Source organism: Malurus melanocephalus, unplaced genomic scaffold (assembly GCF_030028575.1).
Source record: "Malurus melanocephalus ecotype Western Australia unplaced genomic scaffold, MMel_1.1 scaffold_73, whole genome shotgun sequence".
In the NCBI taxonomy this organism is placed as follows: domain Eukaryota; kingdom Metazoa; phylum Chordata; class Aves; order Passeriformes; family Maluridae; genus Malurus; species Malurus melanocephalus.
The window spans coordinates 1,189,554-1,215,708 of record NW_026623305.1 but is presented as its reverse complement, the minus strand read 5'-3'; the positions used below and the strand labels follow the sequence as shown (position 1 = coordinate 1,215,708).

The following is a 26,155-nucleotide window of genomic DNA, read 5'->3' as shown; positions in this document are numbered from 1 at the left end:
TTGGTATTTTAATGGGCATTTTTTCCCCTTAGGAGAAGTAGGGAAAACAGCACACAGACACAAAACCACAGAATTTGCCTGTGCTTAAAGACAAGATGGGAAAGGGAAAAGAATTTTAAAAGCTAAACACACAACTCTTTCATCACATCTTAATTCTGGGCTGTGAGAAACCCTTATTTATTAACAGTAATATGTTAGGTCATTCAACCATTAAATTTCAAGAATGTGCCCATTAACAAGTCTGCTGATTAGGATTAATTAGGGAGTGGAATTTCTTACATGGTACCTGATCACAGAGTTTAGGGGAAGTATAAAAAACTCACAARAAATCACAGCTCCTACAACAAAGGAATCAAACTGCAAATGCTGAAATATTTTATACAAAGTTACATTTTCTTAAAGGGTGTTAACTTGAGGCAGTCAGGCAGTGATCAGGGCCAGAAAAAAAGCAAGGTCCAACACCCACCTGGGCAACTGCTCTTCATTTTTGTCCCTGAAGAGGCCAAAGGCAACATTGGGGATTCATCCAACATCTGCCCCCAGCAGGGCTCTGAAACCTGAATTGATTTTTGCCTTTAATGGCAAAAATCCTGYTAAGGACTCACAGAATAGTTTGGGTTGGAAGGGACTTTTAAAGGCCMTGCAGTCCAACCCACCTGCCATGAGCATGTGTCAATAAACCTTCCAGTACTGTAAGTACCAGAACTTTTCAACAATCTAACTCCAAAATTTCCCCTAAATTAAAAAGAAACAAAGTTAGTCCCAATACAATCAATCTGCCCCCTTGGTATCACAAGTCTTAATTTCTAACAATGTGGCAGCAGCTCTGTCATTTAAAATATATACCTTATTCATTACTACAATTAAAACCAAACAGCTTCAAATGTTACAAAAATATTTATTTAAATTCTATATACAAAAAATGTCAAAACAACAGAACATWTATTAGTACTGACAATTTTTGTGAATATTTAATGGCATGTATTTCTGAGCTCACTTTACAAAACCAAGTGCTTATAGAATTGTAATTGGGTTTTTTATTTCCCTTAAGTATCTTTTTTTCACTTGACTAGCAGCTCATCCTGTGCTTTTAAAAAAGTAAAATAACAGAGCTTAACACACACTGTGCATTACACTGCAACTTTTGACCACAGCATTAAAAGATTGCTGAGGAACCAATACTACATTCTTCTCATTTACATYTAATCATTACCTGCTGAGAAAAATATTCAGGTTTTTGAGACTTATTTTCTGTGAACATAAAAACACTGGCCTTCTATAAAGGTGTCTGCTGTTTTATTCTATGGCTATTGCATATATACAGAAACAACCAAACCCAAGGACACACCAGAAATCTGCATTCTCTCTGTACCTGAAGTCCCATTGYAGTTGTGCCTGTTGAGTCCCAAAACCCCGAGCCCAAAGTCTGCATCCTGATATTGTGCTTTTCCCAGAAAACAAGAGCTTCCCCTACATACATGAGCTACAAACAAACAGGTTTAGTATTATTCATTTAAAGAGCACAGTAAAAAAAAAAAATAGGATATTTTTCTATATGAAAAATACAGCACTGCTTTTTATATTCAAAAGATACCTCATGGAAAAATAGACTTCATAAAGCACACTTTGGTGAAACCCTTAAATTGCTCATCCTAATGCCCTACTCCATCAGTGCTGATGAGAAGATTCCAACAGGTCTGTGTCAAAAGTCACCAAATTGTTCTTCTGCAATCACACATCTCCAAGACTAGGAATAGTTTGGGAGGAACATCACAAATTTCCTTCATTGTGAAGATAAAATGCCTGGACAAGGAGTGATTTTCCAGGGTGATATTGGAACCAGACCCTCCCCAGGCTTATTAGTTACCATTAACAGGCAGCAGTGCCACAGGCAGGGTGGCCTCGTGTGGAAGGTCTGCCCAGAGGGATAACTGAGCTCTCAGTCTCCTCTCAGCTCCTGTGGTTGGGCAGGGAAATTCTAGAAAACGTAGAATTGAAGGTAGCCTGGTTTTAGGCATGATCTCCACAAGTCCACAAACTCTCAGATCTGTTAGTGGTCTTCAAACAAGACAAATAGTGGAAATTGTAAATTGAAAAATAGTGGAATTTGTAAAGCTGCATGAACAGAATATAGAAATTAACATTTCCAAGCCTTCTTTCAATGGGAAATAGATGCTTTAAAAAAATATATTATTAAATAAATATATGGTTTATATGGAGTAGCCACCTAACTTTACACAAAACTCCTAACAAATTATTTCAGCTCTGTAAAGGGCAGCAGTTTTTGATTTAAAACATAAATATTAAGAAAGGCCTTAAGAAATCGTAAGTAGTTACAACCCAGTTTCATCACATACAAGCTCTAGATAATACAGTGTGTTTTGACRAAGACTGCAACACTGAAATTTGTATTAAATAATTCCTTGGTAAGGACAGCTGCAACTATTTGTCACACATTTTGGAAGGCTGCTCAAAAGCTTCAGCCTAGACTCACACAACCCAGCTAGCCGCTGTATCAAAGCAATCTTTTCAAGTGTCATTTCACATGGCAATCCCAAAAAATGAGCTGGTCATCACAGGTAACTGAGAAAGGGAAAAYTGCATAGTTTTAAAGTTACATAGAAAATGTAACATTTCAGCTGCACTGGATGAAGAAAACCTGCTGCCCGAGAACACCAGCAGTCAAGATAACAAGGAATTCTTAAAGCTTCACAATATAAGGAAAAAAAAAGACAATTTGGTAAAACTATCAGTCTTCTTCCATATTTAARGTGCATTAAGATGGAGACAGCCAAAGATCACATTTTGATTCTTATATCSCACTTCTTATTCAAGTTCCAGCCTCAGGTCTGAACTCCCTAAATCCTCTGCAGTTTTGCAACAAGTAGTAAAAATAATGAAGACAGATCATAAATACAAWTTACAAATAAATCTGTACATATTTTGGTAAGTCTGAATAGCACTTTACAATTTACATCAACACCTGCCAACTTCATCGTCTGTCAAACCTACGCAGCCTTTGCCTTCTGATTTCCTCTTCTGGGTGCTCAGGTGGGAACCAAAATCCGTAAGGTCGCCTCTCGTTATTGTGGGTTCCTCCACCAAAATCTACAAGACACAATGAWAAACAACTGTTATTTTGTTCTGTAATAGGAGAAATATGCACATATATCCTGTAAGCCAAAGCACCACAACACAAAGGAAACAGGGAATTGAATGTTTTCAATTCTGATGGTTTTAGGGCAATTACAACTTCCAGAAACTGCTCTTAAAGACAGCCAAATAAAAAGAAAAACCAAAACCAGAAAACGTCCCCAAACAATAAAACTACCACCACCCAAAAAACCACGCCAACGCAACAACAAAACCAAACAACAAACCACAACCAAAAGAACATCTAACAAGTATTAACCCATTAAAAATAAMACATATTAACAAGTATTCACATTTTTCACCATCCCTACTTTATAGAGTAAACTCCAGAATRTGAAACTATTTCAATGTCCTCAGCAGTTGCTTCTGGCAAAAGCAGCTTTTGTGTCTGCTTTTAGTACCGAGTCCAACATGTGCAGGCCCAGAGCAGATGCACACACAGCTCCCACCCCAGCTGGCAGCAGTTTCACAGGGGAAGGACACGTGGCAGCTCAACCATACAAACTGTACACAAAATAATCTGAGCAGCAAGAAAACACCAAGCCCCAGAGTTCTGTGCCCTGGCACCCCAAGAGGAGCCAGGACAGGCTATTCCAGCAGCTCTCCAGAACTCACATCAAGTCACCCAGCAAAGAAACAAGGCAAGGCTTGGTTACTCACACCAGCTCGGCTGAGGGGCTCAGGGAAACAAAAATCAGTCTGCCTTCTGAGCAGAAGTAGAGTGTTAAGAGTAAGCAAACTAGCTTTACAGGTAATAAAACCTTTGTAACATTCAGTCTTTCTTAAACTTACACCTGCGCCACACAGGGTCAAAGCAGCATTGTAATAAATCCAATAATTTATTTTTAAGTCATCATACTCTATTTGCATTTATTAAAAAATTCTTTTCATAGCAAAAATATCAATTAAATATCAAGGTTTCTTATGAAAACATTTACTCTTCTATACAGCATCCCATGTTCATTTTTATTTAAGAAAACAGAYACAACTTACACACTTAAGACAAGTCCTTGCAGAATCCCCATAAAATATGCTCAACACTTCAAATATACATGTGCTTTAATAATGACTAGAAACAGAATGAGGTGTTATAAAAAAGATTTAAAATGCTCTTTTACATGTTGACCCAAAAGACTAGACAATATATTTTGAAAAGCTTTATGTTCAAAAAAAGATCTTATTTTACATGAAACAATATGGTGAACAGAAAAGTCTGGAGTGAAGTTTTAAATACATGTATTTGTATCTGCATGTATATATTTAAATTATCCTGTTACTAAAACAGTTCCCTGACACCTTTTTTTTCCTTTTAATTACAGCAGGAATATTAATGAAATAACACCTTTATCTTATAAAAATATTTATAAGCCACAGTGTTCAGAAATGGTAATTAGGCCACTGCTACTACTGAAACATCACCTGACGTCTGTGCAAGAAACAAACCCAGACTTTTCAACACATCAGCAAAAAACATTAAAGACTAAGGGATTTTAGAATTGTATTGAAAGTATTTGGAAAACTGCAACTACACCAGATGATAGACAAAACCAAAGGATRGAGTACAACAAACTTAGAACAAACCATTAACCCTTGCATTGCATATTTCACAATTAATTGTACCGGGAACTAGAACTATATTCAGTGAATACAGAAGACGGAGACTCGCATCCCCATGCTGTCACAGTGCGGGAGGTTTTTTTGGTAACAAAAGTTCAAAATTAAAGGACTTTGGACCAAAACAAGGAAATCACTGAAACTGCAACAGATATAACTAAACCTGTATTAATGCAATACAAAGCTTTAATAACCTTAAACATTATCATCCACATGTTAAATGAAAGTGCTTATTCTGCCTGAAATTCTCCCTGCAGTCTGACACTACAGCACACCTCTGTGAAGCAGCAGTGCCCCACAGGCACAATGGATAATGCCCTGAGCACTGCTTCAAGGGTTACTCAGCACATCAAAATCAGAAACTGATTAATCACAGACACATTCTCAAATGAAGGTGATAAAACTGACTGATCTCACTTTTTAACATTCTTTTGCCCCACTATGAACAAGCAAGGAACTCTCAGAGGAGAAAGCTGAGAAGGTTTTGCTTGCAGGTCACAGCCTGGAGTGCTGGTGCTGCCAATGAGTGTGCCCAGCCTGCTTCTGCTTCCTGCTCTTCCTCTGGCCCTCATCCACACCAAGATTTACAGGAGGAGCTGCCTGAACAGTAACCAGGCCATGCATATCTTGTCACCAGCTAAGATTTGTTTACTGTTTCTCTCACTTCAAGCATCTGCAATACAACTCTGTCACCCTTTGAGAGCACAACACACTCTTTGTGGCTGATCACTCTAACAGTGATCAGCTCAAAACCTCCTTCCCCAATCTTTTTCACATATTCCCAGCACTTCAAATGCTAAAACATAAGCCCCAGATGTATGATGTAGGAGAGCAGACAGGAAGATGTGAAAAAGCTAACATCGTTAGTGATAACAACCCATCACCTAGAATTTCTCCGTGGAAACAGCAAGCCTCCAATTGTGATGGGAAGTATCAGTTTTTCTAGTAACAGTCAATACTAGGAAAAAAAGACAAACCCAAAGAACTTCTGTGTCCCAAAGAAAGCACAAAGGGAAAAAGCACATACTTGACCATCACTGGGATCAATTCAGTTACATCAGCTGAACAGACAACCCAGACCTGCTCTGCTCAATATGGCACGAGAACGTGCAGTCTTTCAGTCAGTTTATACAAACTATCTTGTGATTTTCTGAGTTGTACAGAGAATCCTAAGGAAAGGCAATGCACATATTTTTCCTCCTTTCATACTTTAGAAGAACTAGGGTTCTGCCAGAAAGAGCTGAGACACACAAAACACAGCAATCTTTTCAATGTTTTGTGTTTCACTAGAAGTCAGACAGAAACTACAATTGAATTAAAAAAAAATAAAATGGCAAAACTGCTTTTCTTTCCTTTTTCCTGTCCTTCCCTCTGCAAAATGCAGACATGCTATACAGTCTGAGAGGTTTGGCTTTTAGTACTTATCACTGCCCAATTTTTTCCTACTCAGCTCCAAGCAGACCACATTCATTAGCCTTTGCTATTGTTTCCAAAACAGCCCTTTGAGTTTCTGTCAATGTATGAAAGAATTTTGTCATGCTATGAAGCAAACTATTCTTCCTGATGCTGATGCCAATATGCCTCATCTACAGACTGGAACATAAAAAACTGGTGAAGAAAAATGGAAGTAACTACTGTTTCTGTGCTATGTTTTGGAACAGCTGACAAATGAAAAGTCAAATTAGCAGCAAACTAACTGAGGGTAATGAATTCAGAAGGAAAGTAACATACAATGAATCCAGATACAGCTGGATTGTTACAAGAGCACGCCCGAACAATCTTGAACAGTCTCCCTCTCTCTCTTGTTTTTAAAAGAGCATGATAAAATTGAGAAATACACAAAACCACTCCCTCTCAAAATTCTGATAATTCGTTTTGGTTAGGAGAGGAGATGGCTAAGACTAAACCTTTAATCCCTTCATACTTGAAGATTTTTATATTTATTTTAATCATGCCTCAAAGTCTYATCTTCGCTGTATCAGTATCACCAAAATAAACACTTTTCAAACAACACAAATTGTTGAAAGCACASTGGTAACATTTTTAGAAACCATCAATCACTGCCCCATAAGCTAAAATCTTACTGCACGCTCAGCTCACCAATTTGCTACAAATAATCAATGCTACAATGCAGAGGCAAGAGGATACAGACCACTGCTGGACTTGATGCCCTTCTGCAAAGAATTAAGGGGATTAGTTTTACCTCCAGCTACATKTTAGCTGACTACTGAAGATACTACAGGACAGATGACATAAAATCATCTCACTGCATTTCTGAACCATATAATAACTCTTCAGACGTTAATTCATGTAAAACAAGGCTAAACTCACTATTAACTTAAAATGGTTGATACATTCAGTTATTTATTATGTTTTTCTTTCACAAGTATTGAAAGGAACTTACTAACCACCTCAAAACACCATGCAAAAACATGCTTCTTAACCAGTCCCTAGCTAAGACAGACTGACAGCTATTCCTCTCCTGAGTAATAAGAAAGCTGTGACTAACTTTGATTAAAAGAAGAATTTCAGTTGGGCTGCACACTTAGCATAATGTAGTAGAAATATTTTGTTGATCTGCAAATAGCAAGACATCCTTTCCCTGAGAAAATGGCCAATTTATTCTGTCAGACAAAAAAAAAGTTCAGATAATTTTTTAATGGTCCCAATGAAAAAAAACAAACTCTATACATAATCTATAGAATTACTCCAATTATAAACCAAAGTTAAAACRGTAAATTATGGGTAAATCTAAAATTATGAATATTCACCAATCTTAGTTTACCAGTAAAAACACTCCCAGACTGAATTTGTTACCATTTGCAAGAATCTGAATATATAAAAACCCACTTTGTTTTCCTGTTACTGCATTTCTGCYTGCCTAACAATGACCCACAGCAACAAAGGAATTCTGAACAATATTCCTCTCTCAATGCCAAGCCTGAGAAACACARATGGATGGATGGATGGAGATACCAATGCAGACTGGAGGCACTCCCCAGCATCTCCCACTTTCTCCAAGGGTAAGGGAGTGCTTTTGTGCAGCCCACACACAGCTCCTTATAAAGATGCCCACAGCTGGGAAGCAGAAGTTCTCCAGCAAGGTGACCCTGCCAAACCCACTGCAAAAGGAGCAACTTTTCTTCCTTTATGAACAAGTTACTGAGGGGGAAAAGAAAATATTTCCAGAGACCACTGCAGTCAGAGAAAATACTCCCATTTGGATCACTGAGTCCTGGATCAAAACACCAAGAGGTCTCTACCTCCATTTGCAAACCACACTCTGAGAAAAGGTGATGTGTTTATGCAAGCAAACCATATCTAACTACATCCAAGATTTCACTATTTTTAGTGTTTTCCTCCTGGTTTAATTGTCTTCAGCAGCTGAAACACTGCAAGAAGGAAACCATCCAAAAGAATTGGCAGTACCTGCAAGTATATTTGCATATTTAGGAACTCCCAGAAAAAAAAAATACTCAGCATTCTGTATACATTTTAGCATGAAAAGCTAAATTCTTACCTCAAAATCTGTTGTAGCAATAGCAAGAACCTATGCCAATTTTGTCACTGCCAACTTGTTGCCAGAAGACCAAAGGAAGCAAACCCTTTAGGCAGTATTTCCAAAAATGCCTGCTTTACAGAATTGATCTTTACCCAATGGTATTTCAGAGGTGCTAACTGGTTGTGGTACTRGTTTAAAAGAGAAGCCCATAGTGAAAGGCTTAATGGTGCATCTTAGCCCAAACCTGGCCATCTAAAAGCTTYTGGGTGGAGAGGTAATTACTTGTTTTAAACTAAAAAGACAGTTTAACGATAAAATGTAAGAGGAATGTCTATGTCTGATACTTGTAGGTACTTCTCTTCAGTCACAAACTATCAAGATTCATCACCTACATGTTTAAAAAGCTTAGTCTTTTGTGCAGAAACAGGAGTTTGCAAAGGGTTCTTAACATTACTGACTTTGAAAGTCAGACACTTAAAAAACTCACAAAAAATCCCAACACCCACTACAACAAAAATCCAAACCCACATCCCACACTAATCAAGATACTTCTGAGCAGAACAGCATGCAAACAATAGATGAGAGACTTAGTTATGGTGGGGTTACATTAAGGGTGGCTGCTAACACCAGTACTAAACCAAAATGTCAGCCATATATTTGAACTTCAGAGTAGAAGGAGTTTAAATATCAAACGCTATGACTTTTTAAAATCCAAAATTATTTTCTTAAGTAAAGGAAGAATTACTGCAATTTAAAACAAATACAAAATTATGAAAATAAGAATAAAAATTCAAACAAACCCCAAACCAAACTAAACCAACCAACTCTGGAGAGAAAAACAATTATATTGTTTAAATGGTTTCTTGTTTGAGGCAGCAACATAACTAACAATGAAAATGGAAAAAATGTAAGTAGCATTTCCTTCCAGCAAATAGACCTAAATCTCTAAAATAGTTTGATAGTCTTAAAATTGATGCCTCCATAGATCTCAAACAAGCCTAGCAATTTCTTTTTTTGCACTAGACTCTAATTATTATTATTATAGAAACTTTCAGGATATTGCATGAAAATAGATCTGCAGTTCGGGAATGCCTGGATGTGGAATAGAAAGAAATGCTGTATCTTTATAGTGGGCTCAGATAACACATGTATGAGATCAGAGAACAGGAACTATTGAGCTTAAATTCAATGCATGTTTTAATACAAATTCGTTTTCAGTTGTGGACAACAGCTGATACCAGGCAATTCTGTATTATGTCATTGATTCTTTTATTAGCTTAGTAGGATACTATCACAGCAATTTATAAGAATGGATCAACATTCTAAATCCATAATAGTACATTTTGTGGCCTAAAAGCCATAATAAATATACTTGTCCAACTAAGGATGAAAAAAATATTAATAATCAATTGAAATTACCRGAGTACTTTGTTGTCCAAGTTACAGAGCAACTGTGATGGTTTAAATGTCATAGTTGGGGAAAAAAAATAATAAGAAAGCCCTAGAAAGCCCTAAATTGATTGTGGTACCTGCTAGTACAACCTATTTCAAATTATTTTATGTAATTTTTTGTCATGTTAAGTACCTGTTTCATCATCCATGTAATTGCAAGAACCCCTGAATGTTCATGCTTTAGGGAAAATGTGTCGTGTTCAAAGGATAGTGCTCATTCAAGCTAATTATTTTCCAACCTAACTGACAGGGAAGAATATCCTAATTGCSCATTAGCACAGAAAATTTCATCTCATCCTTTGTGTCCCAAAAACAACTGTGATCAATGACATGCTCTACATTATGTTCTCTGTGAAATAAGACATCTGCCTATGGGCAAGCTGAACCTTTACACAGCTTGTTTAAGGAAGTATTTTAAGAACTCAGATCTTAAGTCTTGCTTGTCCAAACTAAAGTGCTTCAGCAGGTAGGAGAAAGAGATGCAAAATAAAGCAACACCTCTATATATTTGATCACACCAAATTATACTGGAAATAACATACAATGAACAGCCTTTTCTTGCTTCACTTGTCTGTGACTTAAAAACTGCAAGCAGTACTGACCCCAGGCATTGCCAGAGTATTAAGAAACTTGCTGGTGCTGGCATGGAAGTTAGAAATGAAACTTGTTTTGCTACAGTAATCTCTTAGTGAGGTACTACTGGAATTCATTCTTGTGTTTCATCAAAGAACGTTCTCAAAAAAAACATATTCCCTCTTACAGCACAAAACTTACCTTTGTTCTAAAACAACAAGCAGACAAAAAATACACTTACCTGGAGTGCTGCAGGTTATTTAAGGCTACAAATGAAAGTTGCAGATGTTTCACACAGCTACATGAAAGCTTTTAAAGTGCATACTGTCTACTTACTTATAATAATCTTATCATTCTTATTCATATTGTGTTTTCTTGATAGTTTCAAAAAATTCCATAAAAATTGCTCATTCTTAAGTAACATCTCAAAATGATTAATATCAAAAGCTTTGAAGTATTTCTTTCTCAAACTCAATGTTAAAAATTATGCAAAATATCATGTTGAAAAGACAGTAAMATAGACAGTATCCCTTACAATAAAACTCATTTTATACCCACTCCTTCCCAAAATTACAAGATATGTCCAAATATAAGTCATGAGGAATACATCATGTTTTCCCTCCTGACTCCCTTTCAGTATGAATCATAACTTGAGAGAAAAAATGCAATAAAATTCCTACCTCTTTCATTAAGACTGTTTAGCACTGCCCTTTCAAGCTGTTCTTCTTCAGTGAGCCCACCTGTATAATCAAAGTAGTTCCTTGGAGTTCTGTATTGATAATCTGGATAATAGCCATAATACTCTGTAAAATGAATTAAAAAAAATATAAATTGCTGCTACTCAGCAAGTGTGAAATCAGATATTGTCTTCTTGCTATCTTTCTTCCACAAATCACTTTAATTTGGGAAAGAAAAAAATTGTTAGTATTCAATTACTTATACAATATATGCCATGAATTAACTTCTAATTTACAAAGCCACAGCATGATAACAGGACAGAAAAAAAACAGAAAAAAGATGGCTCAAACATCGCAGTTTTTTWAAATTGTTGTAAGTATCATAGAATTGCTATCATTAAGAAGTTYCACACACAAACTGGAAGAGAGTTTTCATCATGTCCTTTTAACTTTTAGTTGCCAATACCTGGACACCTTACTGGTATCACCAGAACACRAAACAGGTACTGCTCAGGCTTTTTTTSCCCACCTCTCTTCCCCTTTGCCCCAATGCCCACAAACCAATGTCATCATARATCATCTGGACCTAGAGAAGCCACAGGGAAAGATTCCTGTAAACTCCTGCAATGCTGTATACAGCTCATGTAATCTGCTCTGGAAAAAGCCACCCCACCACAGATCTCACCCAGCGTCCCACTCGCTGCTGCTGCTGCACTGCTGACAATGAACAATTTCTGACCATCTGCAAAGCTGGCCAAAACCAAGCACAAGCCATCATCCACCCAAACACATGGGATTCAAAAGGGAAAAAAATACTTGGCTAGAGAATTGAGCAGGATTCTCTTCCTGTTAACAACATAATCTGATCTTGCCTGAGCACAGAAAACCTAAAYTGAGAAAAATCATGGAGAAAGGTCCGACTTTTCAACTGTGGAAAGTCCCATTTTTCTATTCCATTTTTGCGTTTAGCTGTTAGGTCTAGACATTTTGGATGCAATGTCCATATACTCCCCTCATTCTCCTCTGCTTTATGTTAATCTGAATGAAAATCTTCTCAGTTATAAATTTATTTTCTGTAGGCTTCAAAACTGCATGCATGAAGAGTGTAAGAATCCTGGTACTAAGAGCATGAAATTATCTGAAGAAAGCAAACAGATGCTATATTTTAGGTGTGCTCTATTGCTGTAGGTTTTTTTTTTTTTTTKTKTTTTWTKTTTYACACTRCCAGAAAGTTGTAATCGCTTAGAAAGCTGTAACCTTTTCTTTTAAAATGAGATACAGTTTGGTAACATCAACATGTTCAAGGTGTTCCCATTAATCAAAATAAATGTCCTAATACTTTATTCATGAACTGCACTTAGAGAAAACCTAATTCAGCTACTAAATACTAAATGTGTTAAAATTACACTTAAAACCTTTTTTCTTCTAAAGCTGTTTCATAAAATCTGTTCTGACCATAACTTCATCTATTTTTCTATTTAAATTGGTATTTAAAGGCACATAGTAATAAATCAGCAATGCCAGAAAGTGAAAAACTAATCAAGATATGCATCATTAGCCTATGACACTAGAGCGAATTCTCTTAATTCACAGATGGCCAAATTTATTCCATATATCATCCACCRAGCAAAAGGTTAAATCTTCCATTAAGACATCTGCAAATAGGATGAAAGACAATTACAAAGTATATGAACAGGGAATGAACGTAACAAATATGTATTTTCTTAACTGCAGTTGTAAGTCATTTTAAACAAATGAATTTAGTCTACAAAGAAAAAATTAAATTACTATACCTAAAGGTGGACTTGGAAGACAGGATAATTCCGGTTAACTCTCTCCATCTCCTTTTTTTATCAAAGGAACTCAGAATAAAAGCTTTTGGGGACTGTCCAAAATATGGAAAAAAAAACCCCCAGACTTCCTTGTTGTCATTATACTAAAGCTATTTTTGCTCCCCATCATGGCAGATCTATTACATGACATCTCTTCGATTTTCCCTACTTTAAAAGAGCTGGAAAAGTAAACAGAAAGGGCTATTCAGAATCTATCTGCTCCTACTCCACAAGGGTGGTCCTGTACACCCACCCAAGCTCCCAGCAGCTGGTGTTTGTACAGTGGCTGTAACAGATTACAGAGTTTAAATGTCAAGTACAAATTCTTATCTTCATTAGCTATTAAAGTACTTTTTCCAATATAAATCTTCAGAGTTCCCATCCACCCTGCTCTTCTGGGATATGAAGGAAGGTTTAGTGTCTGCAAGCAGCTGGGCTCAGCAGCACCTGTAGCTGTGCTAGATGTGAGAACATCTTTAACTGGGTTGGGATTGATTGCCAGCCATGAGAACAGGTAACTTGTGCTTGCAGCACAGGGGGCTTTCACATCTCATTTCACTTCACCAGTAGTAACTTTGTTTTACTTCTTTACTGGCCTTCAAATCAAATGTTTTTTGACTTGAGAGTAAATTAGAGTAATGAAAATCCTAGGTAAATATACTTTTGAGTTGGAAGAATCCCTGTTGCTGCTTTTGAGGAAAGCAGGCTAAGATCTTTTGTTTAGGAATTACAAAAGAGATGTTTCAAAAATATTCAAGGGGCCAGAATCCTGCTTGTGGGAATTATTTAATATAATAATAAAATTGGAGATAGATCATGAAAGACAAAATCCATCAGGGAGAATGAAAGCAGCAATAAACTTGGCTCAAAGTAAGCACATCTCAGTTATAAACGACTACACAAAATAAAAAACCCTGCATGACTAACCATCAGAGAACAGTAGAATGACCAAACAYGTAAAATAGTTTTCTTATAAGAAGCCAGACAGACTCCAACTTTCCCAATGGAGAGAAAAGATAACCATTGTGAGTACAGGCCTTAAAAAACACTAAGAAAGGAAGTACATAAAGAATGAAGGTTTAGTTTCCCTTCCCAAAGAAGAATTAATGTGTGACAAAGGAAATGAGCAGCTAGCAGGTTCAAACCAAACCAAAAAATGACAGATTCTAAACCAGGAAACAAATGGTGAGAGTCTTTCCTGATGATGTAGGTGTTAACAATGCTCATGTCGATTCAAAGAGCTTCTGACAAATTGATGGAAGAAGGATCTACCATAGGCTATTAAAGACAAAATTCCCCCATAAAATTTTCTGCTGAGAACATCTTTAAGCCACAAGCCACTGCACAGTGGCAGATATTTGAGAGAGTTATCACTATGTATTTATCCTGTTCTCCTGCAGATGCCTAGGAAAGAGCATAAATCACTGCAGGAGATAAAGAGATGCCAGGCTATSCATCCCTTAGCTCAGATCCAACACACAGAGCCCTTCTCCCACCCTCTCCTGGCCCTCACAAACAAGGACTTCACCTATTATTTCTGTACACTCCACGTGCAATGACTCAATGTTCTGCATGAGAAGTGAATCAAATGTGCTCTGCCCAGTGTGCCATTATTCCAACAATCCATCTATAAACTGAAGGTGGCTGGCCTAAATTCAGTCTGGTGAGGAGGGGGCCTTTTGCACATAAATTACTTCATTTACTAAGAGTGTTCAAAGGGAGGAAGAAATTCCTTGCAAGAAGGGAAAAACCACACTAGAATGGAACAGATAAATTTACCAGATGAGGGTCAATTTGCCAAGGTCCAAAAGGCTGATTTAAGTAGACACAATTTCCCCACTGCTAAACCTTGTAGTGTATAGGGATGCTATTTCCCCGAGGTAGCATTTTAGGAAGTCATGAGCTTAATTTGAGGCTTAAGCCTCTTGTACAAAACACATCCACACACTTCCCTGAAGTGAAAAGGTGAGACATGCCCAGAAAAGCAATGTAAGTTTAGCAAGTATACATGAACAGAATATTTTGTACACTATATACRTTTTCACTTATATAGCTCTCCTATAGATTTTGTAATCATCATCAAAAAATATTTTTAAAGCTGGAATAAGCTTTTGGTATAGTGGATGAGAGTACTTACCTGAATAGTAGTCCCTCGGCCTGTTAGGCTCAGTGAAGAAAGTAACACCAGCTAAACAAAATAAATAACACGTGKACTGTTAGAATAATCACATTTTCATAGAATACAAAATTCAAATGTAAAGCACTCTTTCTTTCAGAGTGTTTCATAAGATACAAACAGGAAATTAATCTGTGGATTTTTCTGGCATCAGTGAGAGAATATACTATTGTAAGCTTTCATATTGTTCCAGATTTTATATAGTAGCATGCCATGTTCAAGCAACATATCCATGTAGACTTAAAGGCAAACCAACCTGTAATGCTCTCTCGAGAACACATAATGAACAATTTCTGCACTGAGAATGYTCATTGGTAATAAYGTGTTAATGCACAGAAACTGAGAACTGGAGCAACACTGCAATATCCCTGCTTTGCTACACAGGAGAAAAAAAATGACCTGTGTACTGAATACTGCTTCCTGCAGCTGTCAGTCACACAGCAACCTGCACAGCAGCAGGGTTTCTAGGGCAGGTTGTACTAACAGTGAGGTTTATCACTAAATCCCAGAGAAATTCTGTTTCAAAGGAACTTCAGAAGGACCCTAGTCCAACTCCAAACCAGAGCAGTGTTAGGGACTAGATCAGAGCAGTTTACTCAGTCAGGGATGTACTCTGGCAAGTCCTGAAAGCATCTGAGGCTGGAGAATGCTGAATCTGCCCCGGTAGCAGAGCTGATGCTTGCCTGTTCTACAGCCATCAGACAGTTCCCCCAYAGCACAGAATCATGCAGGGTTAACCTTTAACTAATGGGACACCTCACGTCTGTTCACTCCAACAAGGCAGGAAATCTGATGCTTCGGTGTCCTTTTTTCCCATCAAACTGCTGAACATACATGACTTACAGACTATGCCCAAACTGTGGTAAAACCTCCAGAGAGCACATGCACATTTGAACAAATAATTCCCCACTATACAAACATTGTATCATGCTCAATTTGATGGAACAGTCATGAATAAAGTACTCAAAGTCGCCAGACATAAAAAGCCAAATATTCTGACAACCAACTCCACCACAGCTGTGGTGACAGGGCTAAGACTTCCAATTAAAACACTRGTGTTTAAGGGAGTGATCATTTAAAAGTTTGCAGGGCTATATTTGAAACACCTGTTAGACTGAAGATGTCTAAAGCTATATTTTCTTAATAACTTATTATTTAAATAATATTATTATTATATAGTTATTATTTAAATAATAACTTATTATTTAAATTAGAGGGGTAAAAGGTTTTCCTTTTACCTTTACCCTCTAAGTAAAAATATCTGAAAGTCACATTTACTTGCTCTTATAATCCATATTTAAGAAAAAATTGAATTCTTTTCTTCTGTATTCACTTTAATAAAATGAGCAGATCTTWAATTGTCTACAAACTTGCTGGAACAGCCTGAACTTCTGTATGCAAGACTTACTGAATTTTAAAAATAAAAGTGTTTCTTATGCAYGTTTTGTAAATTCAACACAATTATATACCTGTACAGGCCTGCATGATCTTTTTCAGAGGTCCCATAGTGTACATCAATCCAACGAGAATCCCTGCCAGATGCCCAGCAAAAGAAGTCCTAGAAAAAAAGGGAAAGGAAGACTTTTTTTTTTTTTTTTGTAAGGATAGAACAGGGAGAGTGCAGAATTTGTTGTAAAGAGGAAGTCCCTGAGAAATTCCCTGAGTGAGACCAAGCACAGAGGAATTATCTGTCTGCAAGGATATAAAGGCAAGTTATCTTTCTTTGTAACTACCTTAAAATTGGTAGATATACACAGTTACAGGAAAATATTTAACAAATATACTGAAAAAACTAATTGGAGAGTTAATTTTAATTGCTTGTTTAAAAGACAGAACACTCTTTCCCTAAAAGCATTTCAAGACTTACCAAAGTAGTAAACTGATTTTAAGTTTCAAAAAAATAACTTACATTGTAATGTCTAGGTRGATCTTACCAGGACCATTTATMRYTCTGAGTGAAAGCACAAACATGGTACTTTCTACTGTACTATCAGTGCAATCCTACAATCAGTCTGAGATGAGTGCAGATCCACTRCAATCTTTGTAATATGGCRCYTTCAAAATTGAAAGAACAATTGAARTGCTGAGATCTGAATTATTTTCTGTGCATACCAATGATTTCTTTAAAAAATATCATTACCAACTGTATACAGAATGAAAAGGCTCTGGAGTCTTTAGAGAAATCAACACAGAAGCATGTATTAAGTAATACATATAGTAAATAAGGGGATTTGCTCCAATAATTGCCATGACTATAGYGTACTCCATAAACTCATAAATCAATTTTCAGCGTTCAAATTAAGAGTTAAACTCTTTTGTGTTTAAAAGGYTTAAACATAAATTAAGAGTAAAATTAAGCAGATTTAAACAGTATTGGCAAATTTGTCACACTACATATTAAAATTAGTATATGCAATCAAAAAGACTCATTTATACTGGTTGTCAAAAATTTAAATAATATGAGCTAAAATGAGCTTTTTTTGCCTTTACAAAGTAGAAATGAAACCTCTGTTTAATGTAAAAWGTGTAATGGTTATCAGAAATCTGAAGGAGTTACGCAGATGATGGCACACGCACAAAAGATAGGAGAACTTCCAGGCATCAGTGGTAAATGGAGACAAGAAAACACACCTGTCACTAGAGGGAGGTAAAGATCAAATCTAAAGTCACTCTTTTGTCACCTACTAACCACAAACTTGTACCGTGCTATGGAGAGCAGTTCTCTCCCCACAGTAACCAACGATTTTTTGARGAGTAACACATAAATGCTGACATGAACATTTATAGGTAAAAAGTAGTTAAMAAAATTAACTATCTATAAGGAACTAATTTTCCAAACAGATTTTTCTGGAACAGATTTTCCAAATTTATGAAAAGTGTGTGCCTGACTTGGAAAATGTCTGACCTCGGAAAATAAAAAATACTTTCAAATCATCCAGTCTAGAAATCACCAATATGATATTGATTCACCTAAGACTTAAGGTATCTGCCCAGTTCTGGAAGAGGCAGAGATTAAACAGAAAGTAACTTTTCACATGTCTGTTCTTCCATTAAACAAATAATCCCAAGGACTGCTATGCAAAGCCTACATCTCAATATCCTTACTTTATGAAAGGAGAAGATTAGAAGGATACTGAATGCATTTTAAATTTTTCTGGAACCAAAACATTAGTAAGACAGAAAATAATTAGACACCACTAAACACCAAAATCCTCTCCTAGCACACAAATCAAAGTTTTCAATAGGCTCAATACTACTTTTCGATCTTTCATCAGTTATGGATTCTCACGTGAACCTGCTACATCAGTCCAATAAGGCAGGTCCAAATTTATTGCATGGCTTTCTGATCAGACAGAATTCTGCCCCAATTACTGAACTCTTATCTATTCAAAATTAAATTATGCAATTTGGTCTACAAAAGAAACCAGTTAAATAGACACTTCCAATACTGTAACTTGCCTGAGCACMCAGATGAGCGTGTAASAGCAATGCTKCGAGAGCTACAATTGCTATGGTTCATTTCAAGGCAGTTGGCAGTTACTAATTAAACTCTGTGTTCTAAGACATGRATTTCTGGAGATGACTACTTGTTTTCTGTAGCCCCCATTATCATTTAAGTGCTGTGAAATTGCCCTATGTAGAGATCACTGTAGAGGTTTAAACGAGACRGCAATCTAAACTTCCATGAAATTATGAAACGGTTTTTGATATTATTTCTGGAGCTCCTATCCACTCTCTACCAAAGACGTTTCTACAATAATGCAACTGAAAAAGAACAGYACCCAATGTCTGGAATCATGTTTTTCTCTACCATAAACAGTATGATACGGTTTTACTTCACACATAATGCTCTTTTGGTATYCTTTAGTAATAAAATAACCAGTACTATTAAATATGTCACCGAATAAAAATTATGTTCAGTTAAAACAACAATTTGTGATTTCTCAGAAAAATGTTTTTAATGCACTGAAAGCTTTAGTTTTATACTTGTAGCAATGCCATGMAGCTCACAAATAAAATTGCATTTGGGCAGAATGCTCTTCTGTCTTTAATCCTTGCTGCAGTCAATCAAGCAGCCAGGCAAAAAGCAATAAAAGCAGTGTTTAACCTAAGCAGTATTTGAATTCTCCTTCTACTCTACGAAATATTCTGCTATATCATAATATCTGACAAGGAGTATCTCAATATTGCTGAGCTCTTTTTTTTTAAATCTTTCTGAAAAGCGTAAAATTGCATATAAACTGTAATTTGGTAGTTTGCAGGTTTTGTGCCTGTACTTTGCATGTATTCTCCAACGTGATTCACAGTTACAAAATATTACACAGGAAAATTACTGACTTGCAAATAGGACTACAAAAATCAGCTGTCTAAGAGCAAGGTCCTGTTCTCACAGAGGTAGGGGCATATGAACAATACTGGCACAGAGCACACAGAGAAATTCAGGGAGATGACCTGCAGCACTACAGGACAGTGACACGGCAAAAAAATTGCAGAATACTGGATGCTGGTTTTATCATAAATTAGAGGAGTGAATAAGCCAGAGTGGGCTAGGACAGAAATGGCAGGCAAACATTGGAATGCTGCTCAGCGAATGAAGCCTTTGGCACTATGAGCATGGTAGTTTAGTTACCTTGCTGAAAACACACATCCCTTTTCCTTGCCTATCAACTTTTGTTATTTTCCCTTAAATATTCAGTTACACCTTCTGGGAACAATATTTCAAGCAGACTGCAGCCCCAACCCTACACTRGGATACCAGCTATCACTATTCATACTTCATGATACACCTCAAACTACTCCAGATATCCCAAATCTCTTCTTCTTTCTTTGAAATATTAAATGCACTTACCCTGGGGAGATTAGATGAATAGCCACCAGCTCCACCCAACAAGCATATTTACTGGATATTGGCAGTCCAAAGACAGTGCTCACTCTTCCTGGATTGTAATGGTTGTTTAGAACTTTTAAAGCAAACAAGACTCCTGCAAACAAGAAGAAATCACATGAAGATAGAAGCAATTGTGCACAAATAATAAAGAAATGCAAACCATTTGAAGTACCATGCAGTTTCAAGGGACCATGAAGCATACTGCTGCATGCCACAACAGTTGTTTTTTTCAGTGATACTTTTCAGTAACTTAAAAAAACAAAGATACAAAAAATTACATATTTGTGTAACAGCCAAACCTAAGTTGCTTTTTAATGTGCCCACTCACTGTACCTATTCAGGTATTAAAAACAATACAAACGTAATTTAAAATGGAGTTCTACTTGAAATAATTGATAAAATTAGTGAACTCAAAAAAATGTTCTGTGAATTGAGAAAAGCCACTACTGAAAACAAGATAAACAGATACATATACAGCTCAAGTAGGTTCAAATTCTGAATTAATGAAAGATCATCTTACATCTTACTCCAGAATCACTTGGTTCTGAAAAAAAATAGATAAATTACCTTTAAGCAAATCATTCATTTCTAACTGACTACAACTGTTTCATCACACAACCACTAGCCAATATAATGGAATGAACTCACAGAACTTAATGAAAGTGTTTATGAAATGGTTCCTCACAAGAGAAAGCTCATAGGGGTCTGAAAAAAACCCTGAAAAACTAACACGTAAAAGTTTTGACATGGACACATTGAGGCTGGCATAGGCACAGGCAGCCAAATCTTTCAAAGAAAGAGGCTGCACTCAGGGCCTCTACAGCCACCAGAAAGGCCAATATTAGAACTAGGCATGTCTTGTAACCAAAGCAGGGGTGATCAGAAAATATCTGGAGGTACAGAGGAGCAACTYCCAGGATGTTCCAACTCGTACCAACCAGAATATCACAAAGAACCCTCAGAGGTCTTGAAACACCTTTGTTAAAGGCTGAAAAAGAGGGCTTGCCTTCTAAAGCCAGGTCCCAACGTCAGCGAGGAAATCCCCTACTTATCTAGAAGAGGGCCACTTTTCCACTTGACTGAAGATTTTTGTAAAGAGAAGGAGTTTATTGACCTAAAACTTGATCTCCTAAAGGAGAAGACCATTACTGGAAGGAAGACAACCAAAATCAGGTGTTTGGATGTTGCATGCAGAAGCAAATCTAGGGAAGTCTCTCCAAAGACAGGTACAAGTAATTTTACAATGATAGGCTTTTCTACAAGACACCTAATTAGTATTACTGACATCAGAAAATTAAGAGTTCAGACTTCAATTAACCAGTGATCTTAAACAGAAAACACAATTCTACCAGGATGATGATATTTTCATGTTTTCAGGTAAAATCAATGTCAGTCACAAGAGCATGAACTGAATTACATAATGTTCATAACCAGAGTATCATGCTTTAAATAAAAAACAGAATGACCTTACTGACATGACAATCATACATATATACAGATGTACACCTAGCCAACTTTCTGCAATTAACAGTTATCATTATATAGCAACTGTACATACTAATTTTACATATGTAAATTGGACCAACTATGTATCTTACCTGAAAAACCTACACCACAATTCATTTCATAGGAAGGATCATCCAGAATTATCACAAGAAGGAGTTCCAGCACCATATAAACTACTCCAATAAGYACTGAAAATACTGCAATTGTGTAGGCAAACCATATGCTCTTAAGTTTTCTTTCCAGCATTATCCCCTTCCAAAGCATGGAAATCATGTTATAATACAAATGCCAATCATCTGCATGGTGGAAAGGAGCAAGCAGCAAACGGTGCCAGTTCCTTCTGTGGAGGGCTTCACTTACACTGAGACACACTTCAGGCAGTGGCCTCAAAGGATTCAGAAAGAGAAAAATATTCAGTGCAAGTACCCCAAGGGTAACAGAAGGAATGTTCTGGAGTCCAACTTGAGAAATTTGATAAAGCAGCAAAATCAGTCCAGGACTGACTCCTCTCTGCCTTCGTTCCATTATTACTTCTTATTCAAAGAAATGCAAAGATTATTCCGATTTCCAGTCTTTTGTTCAATTTCAAAACCATACAGGTTTTGGAAATCCTGAAAGAAAAAAGATGACTTGTTATATACATAAAGGGGTGCTTTCAAACTCATCGCTGTTTTTTCAGGGTTTTAAACACAAAAAAAAAATCATCAAGGCAATCAGCTAAGACCTTTTATATATTAGAACAAAAAATCAAGTAAGGAAAAAAGTTAGAATTTGTAAAGTGATATAAAACACAATAAAAGAGATTCATACAGAAAATCCAGGTAAGCATTGTGAGAAAAAGCAGTCTGCAACCRTTCTTTCACATCCCTGGACAGGCTCTACTTAATCCATAAAATACTTAAGTGTTCTAGACATATCCTCATTAATTCTGATTCACTCAATAATTAAAACWGCAGGAAGAAASAYAGTTTTAAATTCTCCTGTTCTGTCTCAGTTTCCAGGATTCCTATCTTTGGTACATACTTATATTTTTTAACAACCATTTTCCCAACTTCTACAAATATTCAAAACAAGTTAAGCTCGAAAACGAAGTTACAATTTCAAAAAGTAACAGAGACACAATTTGAAAATTGTTACTGCTTTCCTAGGGATTAGCATAAAGAGTTTCGTTTAGAAGTATACAATGGAGAAAACTATTGGAGGAAATCATATACAAAACCAGCATATAAAATTTAAAGAGCTATAACAAAATTTTCACCTCTGCCTTATTTAGGCCAGAAAAAACCCACAAGATTAAAGAGGACTACAGAAATAGATGTGGCTAGAAAACAGAGTTCCTCTGACAGGAACTAACAAGMGGAAGGAGAAAGCTGCAATGGACAACACAGCACATGGGCATGTGCAGTTTTCAGAGAGTGGAACCACCTGCGGATAACAGGRAGAGACCAGAATTTCAAGCTGGTTCCAAGGGCTACCACAGCATGGCCAGTCCTRCTTTTAGTTCTGAAAACTCTGCAATGTGGCCCAACAGCAGCACAGGCACTCCTCCCCTCCAGCATGTCCCTTCTTTGCAGAACTGCTCAAGATACACAATASACTATAATGTGTGTAAGTATCAGTTATGTAAAACCAGCAAAAAACMATTACTCTTCAAAACTCTGCCACCAGGTTTCAAATGAAACTACCTGAAATACCAAGACAAAATTCTCATCTAAACAGGCCATTAACCTTTTTCACTATACACAAAATAGTTAAAGTTGATAATATACCAATTTTTTATTTAAATTACTTTCCAATTCATATATTAAATGATTACTCAAGATTTTTATTATATAACCACACAACAATCTAATTCTAGAGGACAGTCGGAAAATTTGCACATTTATAAAGGACAGCTCAAGATGCAAAATTTAACCTTCCCCATTATGTCTGTTAGGATTTATTAAGTTTCACATTTCTACACTTTACTTAACATTTTGATTTAGGTAATCAGAGTATTCTTCATAATTTGATTAGGTTGCATTACATGAAATCAGTGAGGAAATGGAAAAGAAGGAAAGCACCTCTGAAYGATGTTATCCTGCAACAGCAAAAGGACCTGGGAGACCTGTACAGGGCTGAACATCAAAGATAACCAAGTAGGGGYCAGTCTACCTTCTCTGCTTATTCTGAAGTGAGACGAGCACATAGTTCCAGCCTAGTTCACAGTCACAATTAATTAATGCCACTTAAGTATTCTAGTCTCTGCATTGCTCTTTAAATTTATGCTTATTACAGCAATTTAAGAGAAGAAAAAACAACCTGGTTGTTTTTTTTTACCCTCAAAAAACTGTAGTAAACCAGAATGCRAGTAAAACTTATTTGCTACATTATAATGAAAGTCACTGTATTTTTCCCACGTTATTACCTTGGAGATGCTACATAATGCCTGAGCCTTGTCCAAAATAGAATGAAAACAGCACAAATAAGCTTTATATCAAACCTCTTGAATATACAACTTCCTACACTGATGCCTTCCAAAACCAGTTTCTAATTAKCACAATTTAACTCCAGAGACCTCAGCTGYAGCCCCCACAAAGCTCAAATGAACCAACCAGTKGAACTGTAAATTGGTCATTGCAGATAATAAACATTGTCAGTCTTCGACTTTCAAGTCAACATTACAAAAAGAAAAACTTAGTCAATCCAAATTTTAGTCAATATAACTCTCTTTTTCCAGACTAGTTGCTCTGATATTGGGTAGACCAACATCCCACAATATTCTTAACATTTTCTGCCCCAAAATGGCTTTTCTTCTATCACACAGTTACATCTTTTCCATCACAAATCAGGTGAACAGAAASTGCTAGAATTTAAAAGTCAACATCCTTTAAATGCAAGTTACGTGGAAACCTCAAAATCTTGCCATAYCATGATGTTCAAATTGCCAAATAGTCTTGCATATTAAAGTTRTATCGCTGCTACTGATACTCTTAAATTTCCAATTCAAGCATTTTTTGCACCCATCCACCTAAGAAATCCTCATCCAGCACATATCCAGACAATAATCATGGAACATGACTGGGAATGCTTTACACCATGATTACAGCAGTGCTAGTTAATATGAAACATTCCCATTACTGGGGYCAATCAAAAATGTACCCCAAAACACATTATGTATTTGAGTTGAAGAAAAATATATAAAAATTAAAACAGCAGTTATCTGAGACCTTCTGGAATGCAACTCCCTTAATACATAGAGCTTTCAACTGTTTGAACATTCCTTCTCAGCCTCTACTCTGTTTATTAAGTCTAATGAGGCTTGAGACAGTGAAGCACTTTTTCCTTTTTCTTTTTTTTGAAAACATGCCACCCACTTCAAAATGCACAAATTTCCAGAATAGACTTGAAATGGCCATTTGTCTTGCATCCAGGCTGCCACGTGTCTGCATTTTTGTCACCTACTCAAGATAAATGTCCTAACTAAATATTCTTGGAATTTGTTTGTTTGTTTTGTACYAATCAAGTGAAAAGTATTTAAACTTTTATTTTCACTGCTACAACCCYCCTCACTCACTTGGCAACCATAAAATATTATGACTTCACATTACTAAAAAATAATGTAATAAATATTTTAGTGAAAACCAGTTAAAATGAAATGTTATACTGTCTTTTCCTATAGCTTTAATTTGAATTTAGAGGAAAAGAATCTCCCTGTGCCCTTGCTCTCCCCAAAACTGACATAACAACCCTGAAATTCTGATTTATGTTTATGCAAAACCAAGTACACTCTGGAAAAAAAATGTGTATTTAGCCTACACGTCCAGATTAGTGCTAGACCAATGTAAAAAACACTTGTAACATAAAGGTAAGTATCAGATCCTAAGCACAAAGCATTTCACTATACAGATAAGCCTCAACAGGCCCACATTATTTGTCTGTGATGATACAGTCTCGGGATACAAAGGCTTCTCCGGGTAAACACAGAAACAGAATTTTTAGGGCAAAGAGGAGGGCAAAAGAAGCAGAAGCAAACTGTAAACACTTTTACGATGGCACTGAAACTTTGGAATGGGGTGGGGGAAAGGCCTAACACAAAAAAAAACCCAATACAATGAAAAAAACCCCTAAAAATTTGAAACATAGTGAGTCATCCTGTTTATATTTAATATGTAGGCAAGAAGGTGGTCAGCTACAAGCTGTCAGCTAAAATAAGCTTTGAAATGCACAGTCAATTACATAGTTCATAACAAAGACAAGGTTCTGACTTAATTACAAAATTAATTACTTCATAAAGAACAACTGGATTCATCAAATATGCCTTTACAGGGCTTTCTTACACAAAGGAATACTTATTTGTGAACTGAAAAGACAGAGTTTCACAATTTGGTGTGAGAAGTCACTCATCTGTAAYAAAAATATTTTAAATCAATTTAAGTCAGTAACTACCTTGCTGAGACAAYACAAAGTTAAATATCAACATTAGATGGCTATATCACAGGGGTTTTTTTACTATGCAGCATTTTAAATKTCATTCAAAGTTTTCTGTATGAATAAAGAAGTTCTTCTGCCTCTTAGATCTGCTTCAGCATGAAAACTGAAAATYTTTTCTAGATTTTTTAATCTTCTGAAGTACCACTAAAAGAGGAAGCCCTTAACAAAACAAGCTTTTAAACTAAAAACTTCAACTAAAACTGAAAMTTGTGTTCTGTAGGGTGCAACAATTACTATTCACAATAAAACATGCACATGTTAAACAGTACTTGCCAAAAATCATTTTGGCCACCTTATCCCAAAATAAAT

The 26,155-nt window shown here is 36.3% G+C and overlaps 1 protein-coding gene across 3 annotated transcripts in view; it reads right to left on the bottom strand.

Moving 5' to 3' along the window:
• Nucleotides 1–758: 758 nt before the first annotated feature.
• The window catches only part of RHBDD1 (rhomboid domain containing 1), a 38,469-nt gene continuing 13,072 nt past the window's right edge, over nucleotides 759–26,155 (bottom strand). For all 3 annotated transcript variants that reach the window (XM_057366882.1, XM_057366880.1, XM_057366881.1), the window contains exons 2-7: nucleotides 21,466–21,984; nucleotides 19,829–19,961; nucleotides 16,449–16,537; nucleotides 14,941–14,991; nucleotides 10,975–11,097; nucleotides 759–3,108 (exon numbers count right to left, since the gene is read on the bottom strand). In XM_057366882.1, coding sequence (XP_057222865.1) covers nucleotides 2,993–3,108; nucleotides 10,975–11,097; nucleotides 14,941–14,991; nucleotides 16,449–16,537; nucleotides 19,829–19,961; nucleotides 21,466–21,898 — 945 coding nt within the window. In that variant the 5' untranslated portion in view covers nucleotides 21,899–21,984 and the 3' untranslated portion in view covers nucleotides 759–2,992. The remainder of the gene's footprint in view (nucleotides 3,109–10,974; nucleotides 11,098–14,940; nucleotides 14,992–16,448; nucleotides 16,538–19,828; nucleotides 19,962–21,465; nucleotides 21,985–26,155) is intronic.